Source organism: Centroberyx affinis, unplaced genomic scaffold, assembly GCF_046629955.1.
Source record: "Centroberyx affinis isolate AG114_WGS23_722 - 3 ecotype Tasmania unplaced genomic scaffold, CSIRO-AGI_Caff_v1 ptg000824l_1, whole genome shotgun sequence".
Classification (NCBI taxonomy): domain Eukaryota; kingdom Metazoa; phylum Chordata; class Actinopteri; order Beryciformes; family Berycidae; genus Centroberyx; species Centroberyx affinis.
This window is the reverse complement of record NW_027279424.1, coordinates 430109-449506: the sequence shown is the minus strand read 5'-3', so window position 1 is coordinate 449506 and position 19398 is coordinate 430109. Positions and strand designations below refer to the sequence as shown.

Sequence of the window (19398 nt, the reverse complement as noted above, 5' to 3'; positions counted from 1 at the left end):
TTTCTCATGTCCCAAAACAGATAGCAGATGTATGCCAAGACTGAGAGTGTATGTTTCCTTTCAATACATTCCAAGTTTCTAATCAGCAATTTCACGCCTTTATTCACAATTCACTCTTGCCTTTCCTTATCCGGAAGAGAGTAGCAATGATGCTACTTCATTATACATACCAAACTGAAAGCCTTAAATCTCAAATGCAATGGTTTCCTCAATAAATAAGGCATTTCCCATCTCTACAAATCCCTTGTCTTTTATTCTGTTGTTTTGACACCAGATCCTACATTAAACATTTGATACCAGATACATTATACATTCAGTTCTTTGGCTTTGAATGTATACTTGTGGTGTGTTTGAGTCTACTATAATACAGTAAGTCTTGACTGTACAATGTGTGAGGTCCCGTTAGGTTGTGTCTTGAACCTACTGAATCATCATCCCTGTATTATGAAACGGTCTTGTAATGCGTCAGGCTCAATTAACCCTGCCGAATAAAAATGTGAATGATCTTGATTCCGTTCCTTCACACTGACTTGCATGATGAAGCATAACTCAGCCAACAATTATGCAATAGTTCTATCATATTGAGCTGTGACTTTGGTAAGCCGACTTTCTCTGATTGATTCTCCACTGTAATCACATTTGCAATAAAAGAGAAAACTGCTTATCAGCAACTGCCAGTCTCTAGAGGACTGCTCACTGAAGAGTAAAATTATAATGAAAAGAGACGAGATCCGAGACTGACGAATCAAAAATAACAAAGAACAGAAACAGAAGTTCTGTATGTAGCTAACAAGCATAAAACTTATTGATCTGTGTCAATTACAGCTTCAGGGTCACTCTAGCAAAGACAAAATCCATCGGAGACAGAAACTTTGCAACAGATGTACAACTTCACTTGGGTCATTCAGCTCTCTGCCCAGTGACAAGGAGGTGAAGCACAAAGGACTGTATGATTATATAAGATGGTCAGAAATGACATTATATGGACTAGTAGGTAAAAAAGTTTATTATAATCCATTTAAGTTTGAGTAAAATATTTTGTTTAACATCAATGTTCATCTTAAACATTTAAACAAAATTTCAAGCCACACCTGAACTTACTCAAAGCACAGCTTGCCACACTGTTTGAAAACCACAAAAATTTTGATAATGTGTGAGACATGTTTGAGCACAAAAATGCCATTAATTCTTGAAAAACTAAAGATGCCAACATTTTTGTTTTCTGTTAAATAATTAGCCAAAGTTTGGTGTTTAAGGTCACAGAGAGGCAACTATTTGCTGCCTATCTCACTGCCTGGCCTACAGGCTTCTGCCGCCTCGAGGGCAAACACAAAATACGTTTAATCAAATCAAACGTGTCATGAAAACAAGCCTCAGCCTCTCCCCCCAAAATAATCAATAGGGCGCTTTGTTCAGGGAGTCTGGATACGGGCCAGGGAACAGAACCTGTGAGCCTGGCGGAGCAGAACCCACACAAACAAACAGCAGTGCCCAAAGTTACCGGATCCCTGTTTGGCGCTGGGCGAGTTTAAACACCAAGTGCCAACGGGAGGGGGAGGAGTGGGGGGGGGGGGGGGGGGTGAAGAGCAGAGTGGAAGGAAGACAGAGAACCATGTTTGACACGGCTTTAATCCTTCTGCTTTCAGTCAAACGCTTCCAGCACCGTGATAATATGGGGCCTTAGCAGAGGAAGTGGGGAAAATCAAAGGACATGCACAAGGAGTGTCGCTTCTCTCATTCACACCTTAATGCAAACACACACACACACACACACCCAAATACACACACACACACACCTGTGTACACAGAAAAGCACTCTCGCATATAAGAGGGCAGAATATATCAAGGGGCCATCGCAAAGTCAGAATGGGCCAGGCTCTAAAATGCTTTCCCAAGAGAGGAAAGTTACAAATTACAACTCTTTATGTGACTTAAAAAATACTGTATTTAAAATAATTTCATTTTATTGTTAGGACATAAAATGGGTGGGAAAATAGTACTCTGGTTTCATTTCCACCAAGTCGTCAACATATAGATTTAAACAATAACCTTTTATAGTGAAAAAAATGAAATGAAATTCTTCTGTGCCTTTTTACATTATTAACATTGGCACAGAGCTTCAGCCTCCAAGAAACTATACCCAAACACACACACACACACACACAAAATGCAAAGGGCTTCATGGAACCAAAGTGAGCTCAAGAGGCAATTAAAATCTGTCCTTGTCTAATTTAAGATCTGACATTTCTATTCATAATCACACTAGATTTTAGACAGAAGACCATTTCAAGTGCTGAGTTGTAGGGGAGTCTATTATAATGATAATTGCTGTACAGTTGAGCGCTTTGCTATTGCACTCCAAATGAGAATGACCTCAGGCATGACATACTACCTGAATCCTTTCTAAAGTGGCAGAAACAAAGCGACAACAGTCTACTGTTTTTACGCCCAGCACTCTTTTCCCTTCCTTTATTCAAGTCATATTACTACTGATACTCTGCAGCAACAGTAGCCAGAAAAACAGCTCACATGGAACAGAGGCTCTTAAAGGTTAGACCATGTATAAGGACAGACATCGCCTTAATTATGTCCTCTGCCAATTCACATTCTTGGATCGGGGCTTGGGCAGCGCTCCAGACGCAGACGTAGCGCTGGGAAACTGTGCGCGAGGAGAATCTCCTCTCAAAGAAAACAGACTATCCTTCAAAGAGGTCATTCTATACGGATGGATCCTCCGCTTAGGAATGGAGGGTGAGCGGGCCGTTTTGGGCCAAAAGGAGGAAAAGGAGGGATAGTTAGTTGGTTACAAGACAAGGTGCCAGCTCTGGAGTGTGACACCCCTTTCAGCCCAGTGTTTGACCCCCTCTGGGCCTCTGGGTGCCAGGAATGCTCTCAGCTAGGAAGTGGCGCCAGGGAAAAGATTAAACACACACTGTGCCTGTAGGAATGCCAAGGCAGCACACACAGCGTTGTGTGTGTGTACAGACGGTGGGTGATCCATACTTTGGATTAAGCAGCGCAACCATACAAGAAATAAATGTAGACAAGAGAGTGTACATTAACTCAGTGAGCGCCAATATTCTTTTTCATCTGAAATCGTTTACCATCGATGCTTGTTAGCTGAACATTTTAAGTATTCTGAGTTTTCACTCACTGGCCCTAACATACAATCAGACAGACCAGCAGACCAAAGAAATCTGACCGACTCATCAAGATTTCTAATACAGAAAACTATCATTCAGAAACATGGAATGGCTATTTTGTACTGTGTGTTTAGGCCTCCACACAACACAGAGCATACAATACCAGCCAGGAGGTTAGGAGGGAAGATACACAGCTTTTAATCTCTGAAATATTAATGCATTCCTGTTTCAACTGTCAAGAGAATTATGATGAATGCCACGCGACACAAGTAACGTCGCTTGAACACAACAAGGCGAAACGATTGAGCGATTCCATACAGAAAGCTATAAACTAACATAATCTAGATATATGGATTACCATCTCAGGCCGAGTGGGGATTTATAGTGGCAGGAAAAAGAGACTGCTGAGAGTGAGTGACATAGAGAGAGAGAGGGAGAGAGAGAGAGAGAGAGAGAGAGAGAGAGAGAGAGAGAGAGAGAGAAGAAGAAGAAGAAAGGAAAGACAGACAGAGACGGAGAGAGACAGAGCATAAATTGGTGAGACTGGCCTAATTAGGCCACAAAGTTGCCATCAAATCTCCCAGCTGATTCCCAGAAAATGCCAACAAAGTCATGGTGGATAAAGATCAAAAGGACACTGTGACCAAATTACCGAAGACAGAGACATCACCCACAGCAGCATGACAACAACCCTGTCCCTCTGCCTCAGACCTTCCCTTGGACTGCTGAATTGACAGTTTATCAGTTATTTAAGCCTTTCATTCTTTCTTCAAAGATTGTTTTTCTGGCTTTTTTTTTGCTTTGTTGGTGTACGGTGGAAAGAAAAAATGATGGGAAAGACTGAGACGGAATAACAAGCAACAAATTCTGCAAGGCTGATCCAAAGTCAGGATATTGTGGGCACGTTGTACGTTTCTCAGCCTGCAGAGGCACCAGGACACCTCAAGGCTTTCATTGTTTATTTAAAATACAGAGATGTAAATCATAATATAATAAAATAATAATAATAATATTGTAGCTGGTATCGATGCTTACAGACACAGGGGCTTGAACCTGGGTGAGACACTAAGCCAATAGCTTCTAGTTATTGTGTGGAGGGGAAAGACATTAGAGACACTGTCAAAATACCATTTATCATCATGACAGTAGAGAGCCGATAAATAATCACGCTCAAACAGCTCTCTCAAGCAGCCATACATCACACAGCTGATGGTACGGCATACAGAAGCCACACCTGAACAAGCCGTGTTCATTTTGTGATCCAGAGCGCACGGACGCTCCCTCCGAGGCAGCTGCGTGTTTCACTGCAGAAGTGTGTCATGGGGGGGGGGGGGGGGGGCCTCCAGGTAAGAGGGTAATGAGGTTGAGCAGAGGCTGTCTTGGTTGTTCAACATCAGTATACTACAGTATGTGCAGCACGCACAAAGCGCTTACTACATCAAAGAGTAGCAAAGCAGCGGTCCCATTTCCAAGATCAATAGGGCGGTCATAAATTAAATATCACTTCGGAGGGGGAAAGGCCTTTGGATGTCTTTGCAGTTCACCCCCTCTACAATTCCAACAAGCAAGCCGCTCTGCAAACTTATGCTACCACTGCTGCAAGCTTTTAATGAGGTTATGACTTCAAAAATAAACATGCAGAGTCTGTCTTCCTATTTGGGTGTTTGTTTTAGGATGGAGCAGGCAACCTTTGGCTATGACACCGGAGCAACGGCCCTCACCGACAGGCCTCTGCAATAGAAACAGCAAAACTCTTAGCAAACTACTGTAGTGTGAACCAGCTGTCAGATGTGCCATGTTTACATACTGCTGACAAACACTAAACCGTCGAGTCCACAGAAAGTCACACAGAAACAACACGTCCAAACTACACACCTATCAAGCAAATCACACAGTGTGACCTAAGAGGACAGTCCCATTGGGGCCAACAATAGGACACAGTTTAATTTAATTAGATTTAAATGCTGCGCCCTTGGAACAGCCTGGTAATTACATACATTAATTACTGGGACTCTGCTGCCCTTGGATGACCCGGGCTAATTTATTATATTTCACTTGTGCTTTCTGATGCTTTGGCCTTCCAGAGTCAGAGATCAGCTTTGTTGTGCCATCACCTTGACAAGCTTATGGCCTCTTTTGCAGTTGCTATTCATTACAATGTCAGACTAAACCACAGTGGTGCTGGGACTCGTCGACATGGAAGCCTTTCATGAGAGGGATACCACAGCCACAAATCTGGTCAACACTCCCCTATACGCAGAGACAAGGCTTTGGTGTGACCAAAACACTTGTTTAAAACTACAGAAGACAACTGTGGTCACAACCGTTCCAACACGTTATATCTTGTAACAAAAGACAGCTGCAGCTTGTGTAACTTTTGTGAAATACAGGCTGTTTCCATGGATAATCACTAAGGCAAATGCACATTGCTTATTTAGATTTTGACACCAAAAAGAATTAAACACTGACTTTGGTTTCTTGGATGTCTAAGTCTTTTTGAGAAGAGTGTTTTTTCAGCCTGGCCTCCATTGCCTCCTTGGGGTTTCATGGGAAATTAATTCGGAGCTCTGTTCCACCTGAGTGTGGACATACAGGAACAGAGAGCGCCCAGCAGGACGACAGGCTTAATCCACACCTTCAAGCCAACTAACAAGCCGGGGTCCAACTCCAATCAGCACTCCACCAAAGGAGTGAGAAAATCACTCCTCTGCAGACATGAATGAAGGCTGATGTGGGTTAAAGAATGGAGGAGCAACGATTTATCATATGCTGCTATTGTGGATTTTTTTTTTTTTTAATCAGGGTTGCAAGGTTTAAGTGTATAAAAAAATCTGATATTTGTTGGATCATGCTTATCAGTTGTCTCATTCATTACATCAGCCAAGTGCGCCCTGCTCGGTGTTCATTTAATTAAAAAGCTGAAATTTGAAGTCCTGACGATCAAAAGGAGCGTGGCTCTTGAGAACGCAGTAAAAGGTGATGGGGGAATGCCCTGCTTGAATTAATCAGGGCTGAAACATGAAACACGCTGCACTGCTGCCTGAATGGAGAATGATGGCTAGCTGGGGGTGGAGGCTATGCGCTGAGAGGGGAGGGATGGGCTTTTCATCCCCCCCCCTCCCCCTCCCCCCCACCAGCACCCACTCCAACCCCCCACTCCTCTCTTCCTGACCCCCCACAGGACAACCAACGGCCAAACTGACCCCCCCTCCTCTTCTGTATAAAATACTCTAACGACTCCTGCTAGGCGTCCATCCACCTTACAACGGCTCACATCACCATCTTGCCATCAGGAATCTCTAAGAAAACCTCAACAATAAAACCTCACAACACACACAGGCAGTCTGAGCCCACTGGAGGACTGAAGACTCTCTTACTTTTCAAAATATACACAAAATATTGTCTCATTTACACACTAACTGCTGTTATCAATATCAACTACAATATTAAGCAAGTTTGTTGGCTACTTTACCGTTGAGCTTATAGTCTAAGAAGTTGATGAATTAGTAAGTTTTAGGGTAAAACAGGTAAGATATTCAAATACAATGAGGTATTTGAGTGGTTTGGGTAATTTTCAGAGTATACACTGAGCAAAGTACAGCAGGCTGAGGCAGACTGCTAATTTGGGATAACACCCCTCGCCTCCAGCACATTGAGAGGGTTAACTGGCTGGCTGCATTGTTGGAAAATAGCTGCAGTATGAAATTAAGCACAACTGAACACGAACAGCTCATATGTAACAGAAAACCCACTTGCAAATCTCACTCTCAGTCAAAGGAGGCAATGGGCAGCATGTTCAAACTCCTACGCAGCAGATTTGCTGTTATCTGTATCTGAGCAATGTTGGGGCCATTGCTTCAGGCAAAATAAATTACTGTGAGCATCATAACATGCCATTATCAGATCTACAGCGGTGTGCGTCTGTATGATTATGTATTTCTTTGTCCCCGAACATTAAAAAGGAACAGGTTAAATGTTGATACATCTCTGGACTTGCATTCATAATAATAATATTTTTACTTTAACTAGGCATTCCTATAACTGGCTGTCTTTTTCCTCTTTTACAGAGTGATTAAACCCCAGTTGCAAGAAGAACAAGTTTAGTTTTAATGATAACCACAATACTATGCATACAACACACTCTAACCTCCACTGTGAATTCAATAAAAAAAGTGCTTGTGTAGCTCAATGTCGAACCAAAGGATTTCAATCCAGAGGAGTTCTGGAGCGAACCCACAACCCACTTATGATTTCTCCATTGAGGCGAATAGCTGACTATCTTGGAGCAAGGCCATTTGTTCTCATTTGTGGCCGGCACTGCTGCGGGCTTCCACAACATCCCCGATGACAACTGTCTGTTGCGTCTGAAAACCACAAGAACAGGGCATTCCAGAGATTCTTCCCTTATTATGAGGGGGCTTAGAGCCAGAGAAGAGGATTCAAAACACTTCCAATCAATACATTTGCATATCAAAGGAAAACTGCTGTCAGCGCAATCGTAAAGAGACATTAGCATGCAGAGACATGACCAAGCATGAGGCTGTTATTCAAGCGTACCAAGAGTCATTTGGTAGATATCTGGCACTAAGCAGGTAGTAGAGACAATAATGATTGTGTCATTTATTGAGTTGAATCGAAGACGTTCTAAAACTAGCAACAAAAAAAAACAAGCAACAATTGCTAGCAATAGATAGGTAATTTGATTCCAGGCATGATGCTGAGCAATCCTAAACAACTAAGGGCTGTTACACAAATCTTCTGAAGTCAACCATGTCAAATTTAAGAATATGGGAGTTACGAACTTCTCCAGTCCTAGATCAACAAATGCCCCAAACTGGCTTAGTCAACAAGCCAAGCAAATTACTGAAAAAGAAATCAACCTGCAGCCAACTGCACAGCTTAAACAGTCACTCAAACACCTTAATTCATACAATGCCGTCAAGCTGTGATAGCACAATCACACAACTGTTGTGGCTCAGGAGGAAACCATCTGTTTAGTTCCTCCTGTCAGCATTAAGCTACGTTTGACAGTGATACACACTCTTAAATTCACCACCGCCTACCCACCGAGGTCCACTGCTCTCTACCAGCCACACCTCTTACCTTCATGTTTGTCACCAAGGTCTAACAGACTAATGATGACATTTTGCACTCCGGAGAAACAGCATATGAAACCAGGTCACTGTGAAATCTCTGTCTGGTTCGATGCTAAATGAGCGCAATGTAGCATAAAGGTAGCTATCTGTTAAATAAACATAAGCTGTCGTACTCACAGTGTAAGAATGTAACAGCATGTTCTCCTATTGATATATTTACCCCAGTGGAGGTCTGGAATTATTATTATTGTTACACAGGAAAGAGAAAAAAATGCTTTGTCTGTTGTATCAGGGTTTTCATTATATGTGCTCAATCAGTGGTTCACTGAGGGGAACACTGCTCTCCAAAAAAAAAGAGTCTGCATCAGACCATACAGTAAATAGGATAATTCATGGATGAATAAGAAGCCCGGTGAAACTCTCCTGAAGACGGCAGCACCGGGGCAAACAAGTGGACACAAAGACAGAGGGGTGCAATCCCAGACAGAGCCCACTAAATTCCCCGTCCCCATTGTCTGCGATGATAGTGGGGACAATGCGGGACAACACTGAGATGTATGCACGCACCACAAGGCCTCACCCCAGCGATGCAGCAGGCAGCCCTAATCCCAAACACGATTCCCCTCCTAGCACACGGATGATGTCATCCACCCCACCCCACGCTACCCTGCCCCACCTCAGCTCATCCGGACCTTCAGTGCATCCAAGCATACAGAAGCAAGGCCCACAAAGGATGTTCTCCTATTGAGAAAGAAGCCGGCAGCAGGAAATCGGATACACCTCTCAATGCATCTGTGTCACAAATCAAAGAGCTCAGACGACACTATCGAATCAACCTGTGCCTCAAACTCTGGGGAGCTTTTCAAGTCAAATACTAGACTTTTTAGCTTTATCCTTAAAAAACACTGCAGAGAGAAATGACAAGAGCTTGCGGAAACTGAGTTCATATTTGCAGGTGGGTGCAGTGAAAGCATTGAAAACAGCCAGCAGGACAGGTCACTGCGACTCGAAGTATTACAGCTCCCCAGGTCCAAAGAAAGAGTACATGCTTCACTGGAAAGAGGCAGAGGGGGGACAGTTGCACTTTAGAACTTTATGTGCTTCCCCTCCCCCCCGTCTTCGCTCCACAAAAGGGACCTTACCCCTCGTCCCCACCCACAAGGAATTTCTCAGGCATTGCTGGGTTCACCATGACAACTGGGTGCTTAACAAAGCATTTCTCTTAGGCATTCTTCCTTTCACAGGGGAGAGGGGGGGGGGACAACAGTCAAAGGAGAGAGAGAGGAGGAGGGGGGCAAAGGAGGAGGGTGGAGGGGCTTGAAATGATGGGAGGGAACAGTGGAGGTTGCAGGGGTGAGAACCATAGACCCGGGAAGATAGGAGAAAAATAGGGAATGGTGACAGGCAAACAAAAAGAAGGGAAAGAGAAACAGGATCAAGGTGATAGGTGATGTTAAAGGGAAAAAGAGAGAAACAGTGCTACAAACATTCCATGCAAGCCTGCAAGTGTGACTAACGCCATCCTGGGAGGCGAGCGAGGCACGAAGAATGAAAGGGGCGCGTTATGGATGACTCTAGTCAAACGTGCACACAAAACATGTGCACGCATTTGTAAGCTTTAACTGTGAATCTATCAACCATCAGGGAAAAGAAATTCAAGGTATGGAACGCAGGAGACGAAGATGCACTCGAGCCAAAAACATTATAGAACAGCAAGGAGAAAAGTAATCAGAGTGGTCCAGCTGTTGGAGGCCACACACACTCACACACACACACAAGGTTTGTGCAGCTCTCCATCCATGAGCTTATGTTACAGCCAGCTTAGCCCTGAAGAGACAAACCCCTGAGAAACTGCCTCTACAGACAGTTTATAGTCTTAATAGACTGTAATGAAATTACAACGGCTGTGGCTGGCTTGGCTCTTATTTATACAGTATGTGATGGAGCAGAGAGCCTCCTCCATTAAAATTCCACTCTTGTAGTGTTATCTTATGCAAGGATGGCAACGGGGGGTGGGAGGGTGGGCGATGACTTACAAAACACCATTCAACCACATAGAATATAGACGGCTAGATTGCATCTGACTGGAAAAACGATCTCACGTTGAAAACAGAGCATCTGAATATTCAGAACAAGTTATAGAAAGAGCAACAAAACAATAAACTTGATACACACGCATATCTTAACATCATTCCCGAGGCCGACAGTAAATCAACTGGTTGTCTCCTGGCAGCTGCCTATGAAATTGAGTCACTCAACAGTTAGGCCAGTTGGACTGGAGGGCAACAGGTTTGGCTCAGATGAGTTGTGAGAGCAAAGGAGTTTAACCTTGGAGCATCCGCAGCCACTTCACAGCCACACTCCCTCTGGACAGTGACCAGCTGCTGACAACATGTAATTTGTGAGCTTCTGTACAACCTGCAGTGTGATGTGAGCCGAATCAAACCGCCATCATTAGTTGAGGAGGCGTGTTTGACTGTTAAATCTCAGCGCTGGTGTTTCCAACGAGAGACTGGGGTACAATATTGGCTTGGACTGAGAATTCGATTAAAACAAAGGCAAAGTATCCTGGTGGCTCAGCGGGGATAAGATATACCATGTATTTACAACCCAGTGGGTTCAAATCCAACTCACACAACCGTGTCGTGTCATCTCTCGCTCTCTCTCTGCCTCTCTCTCTGCTCTGTATCAGAATCACTTTATAATACAACAAATGTATAGGAATTTGTCTTGGAGACACATCAATAAACTCACGTAGTGACACACGTATGTACTTGCACTCATGATACAGGGACAACAGGACCTCACATTCAGTAGAACACTACAGTTTACTATCTAATAAAACAAAATGCCATATAAATAACCTTTAAAACAAAATGAAACAATAAAAAAATTAAGGACTAGCTGGACTTTCTATAAATAAGCAAACAGAGCTTTATGGATGAAAGCGAAGGGAAAAAATGTTCACCATCGAACGCAAACACCTATTTATGCAGGCTCATGCTTGCCTCGGAACAGTAGATCAGTTCCCTAGTATGTCAACACCGGTCTGTCAGATCCCAGGATACAGACGCACCAATACTAATCCCAGAGACCACAACCAGCTTCCCACCCTGCAGCGTGACCAGAATTCCCATCATAACTCTTTTCCTGGGCTCGTGTCACTTCTGTCCTCAACTTGGCGGAGAGGCGACAACCCAACAAATCCCACAAATCTGTATTCTGCTGTGTTTTCTGGTCATTATCTATACAGCAGCAACTAATCCAGACATTGTGTCAAACCTCCATGCAATGATATGAAGTGTCTAATCCAGCCCATTAGCCAGTCTCTTTCCTCCCACGTTAGCATGGTGGCAGGCCCAAAGCCCAGCACATCATGGCTGTAAATCTGGCTCCTTAACTGGCTAAGATAACGATTAAATTAACAGTTGAAATTGCCAATTAATGCCAGTGCACAGCCAATACACAATGAGGGAGCAAAAATCCTGTGGCGTTGTGGTTGTCAAATGTACTTTTGAATTGTCTGCTGACTGTTTTGACCGATAGAGTGCTCGTCAGAATAATTGGTACCATTTCTAAAGATGAACCAGCATGAACAGCTAAAGAAAACAATTAATGGGCTCTTCTGAAAATTTGAACAAAATTATTGGCTTGTTCAGAGACAGCTGTTCATAAAATACTATATATTTTCAATGTCTAATAACCTTTATTCTAAAAAGGGTAGTGGTCATAAATATTCAAAGATAATACTGCATGATTTGTTGCAGAGTAAATTTCACTTAGATTGCATTAAACTGCTTCAAATATGATCCATCTAGATCCCTAGACTCATGGTGTATTTCTTCAGAATGCTATTAAACCCACAACTGCAATGACTTGCATTTGAATGATTTTTTCTTGGTATCATCAAGTTTAGCTATTATTCTCTCAGAGAATAGGGAACAAAAATAGAGAACCTGACACTGAAGTATTCCATATATATTTTTAGAAACAGAGCAAGCAGGGTAAAAAATGAATTCTGCTCCCTCCAAGACTTACTATCTTGACAGTTAACTATGTAGTACACTTTGAACTATAGTAAAAAATAATCCAACTTGATGGATACACTGAAAGCTAATTGAGATACATTCAAAAGCAGCAGTAAAGGCTTGCGAAAGAAAGGAAAACACAACAAATTACTACCTAGGCTATATGAATGATACTTCATATAGGTAAGCATGTACATCAAGTGCAAGTGAAATTTGCTATTCAGTAAAGAAGACCATCATTAGCTTTACAACAGTGTCAATATTCTGACTTTTATTTCTCAAATTAACCTTTTATGTTAAAAAAATATATTTAAAAATAAATAAATCGCATTATTATGTTGTTTTTAATTCTCATTTGAGTGATTATTATCAGGGGTGCAAAGATCTTGGGGCATAACAGTATGAGGCACAATAGCTCCTATTTCATATTTATTTAAAAGATGATGATCCTGTAAATTGAATAGAGAGTTTGGGGATTAACAGAATACATACTTTTGGATTTAAAAAAATGGTGAGTGAAATCCTTTAAATTTACTAACAAAGAATACAGTTATAATGGTGAAAGGTCTTTAAAAATTTGGTACATAATGGATTATTATGCTTGAAGGAAAAAAAATAGTTACTTGTTGATATCATTTTACACAACTCAAAATGGTATATCATAGCTCTAGATGGGGTTGATAGCGCTACTGAAATTTAAGTCTGTAAAATGGGAATTGATTAATACCATATATCAACAATTATGAAGCTAGAGTGAGATCCAGTTCTATCAGTCTACATTACTGAGTTGGAGCAATGCAAAGGATTAGATTATCGAATTCAATTTTAAGAAGATAATCATTAATCTGTGGATTACTACTTAAAGGTTACCTTCCCACTGCTATTGCTTAGGTAACATTTTAAAGCTAAAGCAAAGTATAGCTACATCAGAACAATTACATCCATTTCATTCTGTAGTGTGGTGCTCAGAAACAATGTTAATCACAGTCCAACAACATACAATAGAGCCCATCAAAAATCGTCCATCATAAGGGGCCTCCTAAACGGCAGCATAAAGCGAAAGATAATAGGAGGACTTGGGAGGTCCCTTAAGGGAGAAGCCTTTTAAAATTGGGGTCAGCAGCATCTATAGGAGGAGCTCATCTTTCTACCCCATCTCGTTCTTCAGCAGTCCCTCTCTAACGACTTGCCTTCCCTATCACAGTACCTCTGAATTTTCCAATGCACTCCAGTTTACACTACCATGTCTTAACCCCCCTCCTCCTTCTTGCTGCCCCGTCCCTCCCTCCATCTCCCTCCCCTGCAGGGGTGCTGACACATATACCCCAGCAGGTGCGGGACGCGCAAGGAAACAAGGCCTCTAATTGGTCCTTGGTAGAGTCACAGCTGTTGCCCCCAACCACAGCCTAGTATGAGCTCTTGCGCCTGCCCCTGAATCGACAGCTCACTATTGTCCTCCAGAGAGGCGAAGCACAGTCCCAATCCATTATAATGACTACCCACGCTAACCATACAGTATCTGCTATTCAGAGCCCGAGTAGCTGTAGGTCAAGTAAAGAGCGCCCAACACGAATGTACTTACACTGTCAATCATTCCATGATTTCTAAACAACCAACACACGTTGCCACTGTCATTCAGTCAAATCAAAGAAATCCCAAGGTTCCCACTAGCCTTAATCTTCATTAGTGTTGTTGAATATGTGTTTCCATCGTTAATCTTCATGTCCAACCTCTTAATAACACTGGAGATTCTGTTTCTCTCCTTTAGGGAGAGCCAAGGTCAAAGACAAGGCAGATCTACAGCGGATCACACTGCATCAAATAAGCACACTCCCACTCTCCAAGGGAGCAATTCAAGTTCAGTCACATTTTTGGAGCAAATAAAACTGTAATTTGTGCTGGCAGGCAAAATTAAAGGTGCAGGGAACAGATGCAATTAAAGACACAGAGGTTAGGAAAACACAACAGCAGTGGTAATCATGAACAGCACAGTGTCAGGCTTTTTTTGGACCCGCACCCCCTCCCATGTGAACACACCCAGCACGGTACCACACAGACTAAACAGTGATCCATACCTGACTCAAATCGGCTTTCTTTAAATACACCGTCTAATCAGTGCTCTTAGATAGCCTAAAAACACACTTGGGCAGGGAGCATTGCCTTATCATAAACTGAAACTGTTAAACATTGGCCTATCTATGAAATTAGAAGAAAAAACAAGTCAGTCCAACAATAGACTTAGAGAACATTAACCCATACTTCTTACTTTGAACAAGCTATACAAACAGACCACAATTGAATTAGACCTTTCATTCTATGTGGGGGAAGTATGATGGGCAATTATGGGAGTTGATCAGTCTGCCCACTGGAGTGTGGATCCCACAGGATACAGACATGCTCAGACAAACAGCTAGTTAAACCACAACAATGGATCTAAATCAGGCTTGTGTAAACAAGCATGCTCCTTAATAAAAGGACCAAAAAAAATTACAGACCCCCCGCTAATAATCAAATGAAACAATTTACCTTGCAGATGTATATCATTGGCCAACATGCTCTTTGAATGTTTAAATACGTCTGAGTGACTTGGCACTCGGAGGGGAATTTTTTGGATGGAGTGGCTTACAAATATCTTGCAGAGAATGTTAATCCTACCTCATGAATATTGCTATGATAGGGAAAATCATTCTGGACTACTGAAGCCAAGAAAGCCATACTTAAATCATCATCACTTCCATTATCCAGTGAATTGAAGCGAAAATTTAAATGAAGTGACAGGGGATTTTAATGAAAATAGTGTGGGAATAAACCAAAGTGAGTTGGTCTGCCTCCCTTCACTGCACTACTTTTCTTTCAGAGGAGACATGGGGCCTTTTGGGTGGAATCAGCGTTTAAAGAGAATTATCTGCTGGTCTCACCTGACACAGAAATCCTCATGGAGGCCTCCAGGGGCCTGTTGTTATCCAGAGCCTGGCTCAGCTGGATCTCGCCCGTGCTTTGGTTCAGGAGGACTAAGTTCAGCTCGTTCCCCACCTCAAAGCTGTAGTGGAGCTGATCCGTGACATCTGGGTCATGGGCAGGGATGCGCCCAATTACTCCAGTGGGGAAGCTGCTTGACTTCTCAGTCACATAGTTGTTGAAGATAATCTGGAAGTTTTTGAGCACAGGCACGTTGTCATTCTTGTCAACAAGTTTAATGTGTACTGTGGCACGGCTGACCAGAGGGGCGGAGGTGGCCTGGACCACAATGATGTACTCAGATCTCGTCTCATAGTCCAGGTCTATTAACGCAGTCAGTTCCCCAGAGAAAATGTCTAGCTGGAACACCTCTGGAATATTCCCCTCCACTATCTGGTACATAATCTGCGCATTACTGCCTTCATCTGGATCTGTGGCTGATATATGGGCTACTACTACGCCTATGGGGCTGTTCTCTTCCACCATAATGTCAAACTCATCTTTCTCAAACACAGGGGGATTGTCATTCACATCTAGGATGGTAACTTGAATGTTTATTGGTGTTTTCAGAGCAGGAACACCTTTGTCCACAGCAAAGGCTTGCAGGCTGTAAATGGGCACATTTTCCCTGTCTAATCGGCGCAGCGTGCGAACAATGCCAGAGGTCGATTCAATTATGAAATCTCCATCGCCATCCTCTCCTCCCTGGAAGGTGTAAAACACGCGGCCGTTGAGCCCAGAGTCTCGATCAGTGGCAGAGACCTGGACCACGCTGGTAAACACTGGCACATCCTCCATCACAGAGCCCACATAGTGGTCTCTCAGGAAGCGGGGGGAGTTGTCATTAACATCATTCACCAATATCTCCAGGTAGGTGGTGTCAGACTTCTGTGGGATGCCATTATCCCGAGCCGTGATGGCTAATGTATAGGAAACCTGGTCTTCGTAGTCTAGCTCCATCTGGGTGGTGACAGCACCAGTGTCCGGGTCGATGTCAAACTGAGGGATGCTGTCGTCCATAAAGTAGGTGATGCGTGCATTCTCGCCTGTATCTTCATCAGTGGCACTTATCACCACCACAGTGGTGCTCACAGGCCTATCCTCATTGATATTGACAGTGTAATGCGAGCTCTGAAACACGGGTCGGTGGGTGTTGGCGTCGGTGACGTTTACAAACACCTTGGCGGTGTCAAACCGTGTGCCATCACTTGCAGTGACACTGAGGACGTATTGGCGCTCCAGCTTGTAGTCTAAGGGCAGTGCCAGTGTAATGAGCCCACCTCCACTCTGACTAGTGATGGAGAACCTGTTCCGGGTGTTTCCGCTGGCTATCTGATAGGTTACCACACTGTTGATGTCCTGGTCCACGGCAGACACTGTTACCACACTGGTCCCAACAGCGGCGTCCTCATTCAGTCGCATGTAATACACCTTCTGAGTGAACTCTGGGTTGTTGTCATTGACGTCTAGAATGGTCATGCTAATGCTAGCTGAGGAGGACATGATAGGGTAGCCATGATCACGGGCCTCCACTCCAAAATTGTAAAAATCGACACTCTCCCTGTCCAACTCGGCCGCCACCACAATCCATCCAGTGCTGTTGTTGATGGAGAAAGGGAAGTTGGGCGTGGTTTCAGTGAGGCGATACTCCAGCCTGGAGTTATCTCCTGAATCTGCATCCACAGCTTGGATGTGAATGATGGAGTAGCCCAGCGGCACGTTCTCCAGCACAGTGGCCTGGAATGGGGTGCTGACGAAAATGGGGGCGTTGTCATTGACATCCAACACCTGCACTGTAACCAGGCCGCTGATGTTGGAGAGAGGCGGGCGTCCTCCATCCTGAGCTCGGATTCGCAGCGTGTATTCTTTATTCGCCTCGTAATCCAGGTGACTCACCAGGTCCATCTGACCTGTCTGAGCATCGATGTAGAACTGACCCCTGGTGTTTCCGCTCATGATGCTGAAGTGAACGACCGCGTTGCTGCCTCTGTCCTGATCTGTGGCAGTAACCTGTAGGATCTCTGTGTTAGGAGCCATATCCTCTGGCACCTGGACCACATAGCGTTTCTCACTAAACTGCGGAGCATTATCATTGTCATCCTCCACCACGATGTGAACTGTTGCTGTGGCGCTACGGGGGCCGGGGTCACGGCCTTGGTCATTTGCCTGGACCAGCAGCATGTAGGCCTCCACCTCCTCTCTGTCTACTGGGCCTTTGGTGCGGATTACTCCAGACCTCGAGTCAATCTCAAACACATCATTGGAACCGTTGCTGTTGAGGACGTGGTAAAGGATGTTACCGTTGACTGGTGCGTCCCCATCAGTGGCCCTCACGGTTAACACCTCATAACCGATTTCTAGGTTCTCCCTGACGCTCTCTTTATAGTCCTGCTGCTCAAAAACGGGGTCATGGTCATTAGTGTCACTGACTGTGATGGTGAGTGTGGCCATGGCTGTACGACGGGGCGTGCCGTGGTCGACCGCAGTCACACGGAACACGTGGGTGTCCTTTGTCTCCCGGTCCAGCACCTCTACAGTGGAAACAGTTCCACTGGCTGGGTCCACTGCAAAAAGGTTGTTGGAACGGCTATCAAACAGAGCCTCTATAAAATACTCTAGCCTGCCTGCCTCCCCCTCGTCCACATCCACCGCTTTCAGAGCAACAACAGGAGTTCCAGCGGGCTTGTTCTCTGCCACAGCGACTTGGTACATGGGGGGCTGAAACTGGGGGCTGCTGTTGATGCTTCTCCTCCTCCTGCTCACTATGCCTGCATCAGACTGGGCTGCCTTTCCTAACAACTTCCCTAGGTGGCCCTGCCTAAAGGGGCCCTGACCTACACGCCAGTGGATGGAGATGCTGTTAACCTTAGGCTTCACCCCATTTCCTGCGAGTTGATCACAGTGCAAGTCTAGCTCGAGAAGTGTGTCGGGCATCCAGCACAGCGTGTCAGACACAAACAACTCCCCCTGGGAAAAGTAAAAGTCACGGCTATTGGTGACTTTGCAGCGGATCCGGCTGCGGACTGGGGCGCCAGGTAGCAGATCCCCCACTCTAAATAACGCAGAGCCAGCTTCGTGGCACATTAGATGATGATGGCTGTGAGGATTAAACAAACTCAATATCTCCATATCCCACTGAGATTTTCTCTTGTGCTTGTTTGAACAGTTCCTACCGTGAACATGCACGTCGTACTGACTGGTGAGGAGATGCCTGTAGCCAGAGCCATCGTCCGAGTCCGTGCAGTCCACAACAGTGTAGACGATAAAAGGGTTTGAGCGGAGTGAGGGGCAATTTATTGAGTCCGAAAGGAACACAATGCCCGCCGCCGCGTCAGTCTCAAGGAAGCTCTGCGTGAATTTCGGAGCGATGACCTGATCCAAAGTACACCGCGCGCCCTGCTCCACACCGGCCAGCACCGTCCTTGGCCCCGCATCCTCACTGATGTGAACAGTGTAACAATGCGACAGGGAAACGAGTTTAAACCACCAGAAAATCAGGAACAAATCCCATTTAACGAAGTGCATCGCTCCTCAGTTGTGTTCACTCGGGTTTCGGAGTGGGAATTTCTGCAGCCCTTTCCTTTTAAACTTTCCGTCTGTGCGTTTCCCTTTGTTGCAGAGTATCCATGCTCTCAGCGCACTTCCCGGAGGGTTAATCCAGCTGAATTTGGAGGCAAACTGCAGTAACCTTGGCCGGAGCTTCTCATACAAACACACACACACACACTGGCAACAACACCTCCACTCCGTCCGCGCAACTCCGCATGAATGGTAAAAATGGCTCCTGCTACCCCTGCGCCTTGAGGCTTCTCATTACCATAAACCTGTGTGTGTGTGTGTGTGTGTGTGTGTGTGTGTGAGAGAGAGAGAGAGAGAGAGAGAGAGAGAGAGAGCTCTGTCAGGGGTCCTATAGGACTTGAGAGAAACCCCGACCCCTTGAGATAAGCAGTAACTTCCCATATGGTTTGTGTATGAATCGGCAACAACAAAACAACAGGCAAAAAACGCACCCGCAATTTGGCAGGAACTTTTCAAACCCCGAGGCAAAACTGCTATTTGCTCCCGATACATCAGATTAGTCCAGCTGATTGGTTGCTAGGATATTATCTACCTATTGTCTACATGTATTTATTTGAAAATGTATATAATCTAGATATAATCTATTAAATTCAC

The 19398-nt window shown here is 44.4% G+C and overlaps 1 protein-coding gene across 1 annotated transcript in view; it reads right to left on the bottom strand.

Moving 5' to 3' along the window:
• The window catches only part of celsr2 (cadherin, EGF LAG seven-pass G-type receptor 2), a 54860-nt gene extending 36110 nt beyond the window's left edge, over positions 1 to 18750 (bottom strand). The window contains exon 1 of the mRNA XM_071520735.1: positions 15186 to 18750. Within this exon, the coding sequence (XP_071376836.1) occupies positions 15186 to 18750 (3565 nt within the window). The remainder of the gene's footprint in view (positions 1 to 15185) is intronic.
• Positions 18751 to 19398: the final 648 nt, after the last annotated feature.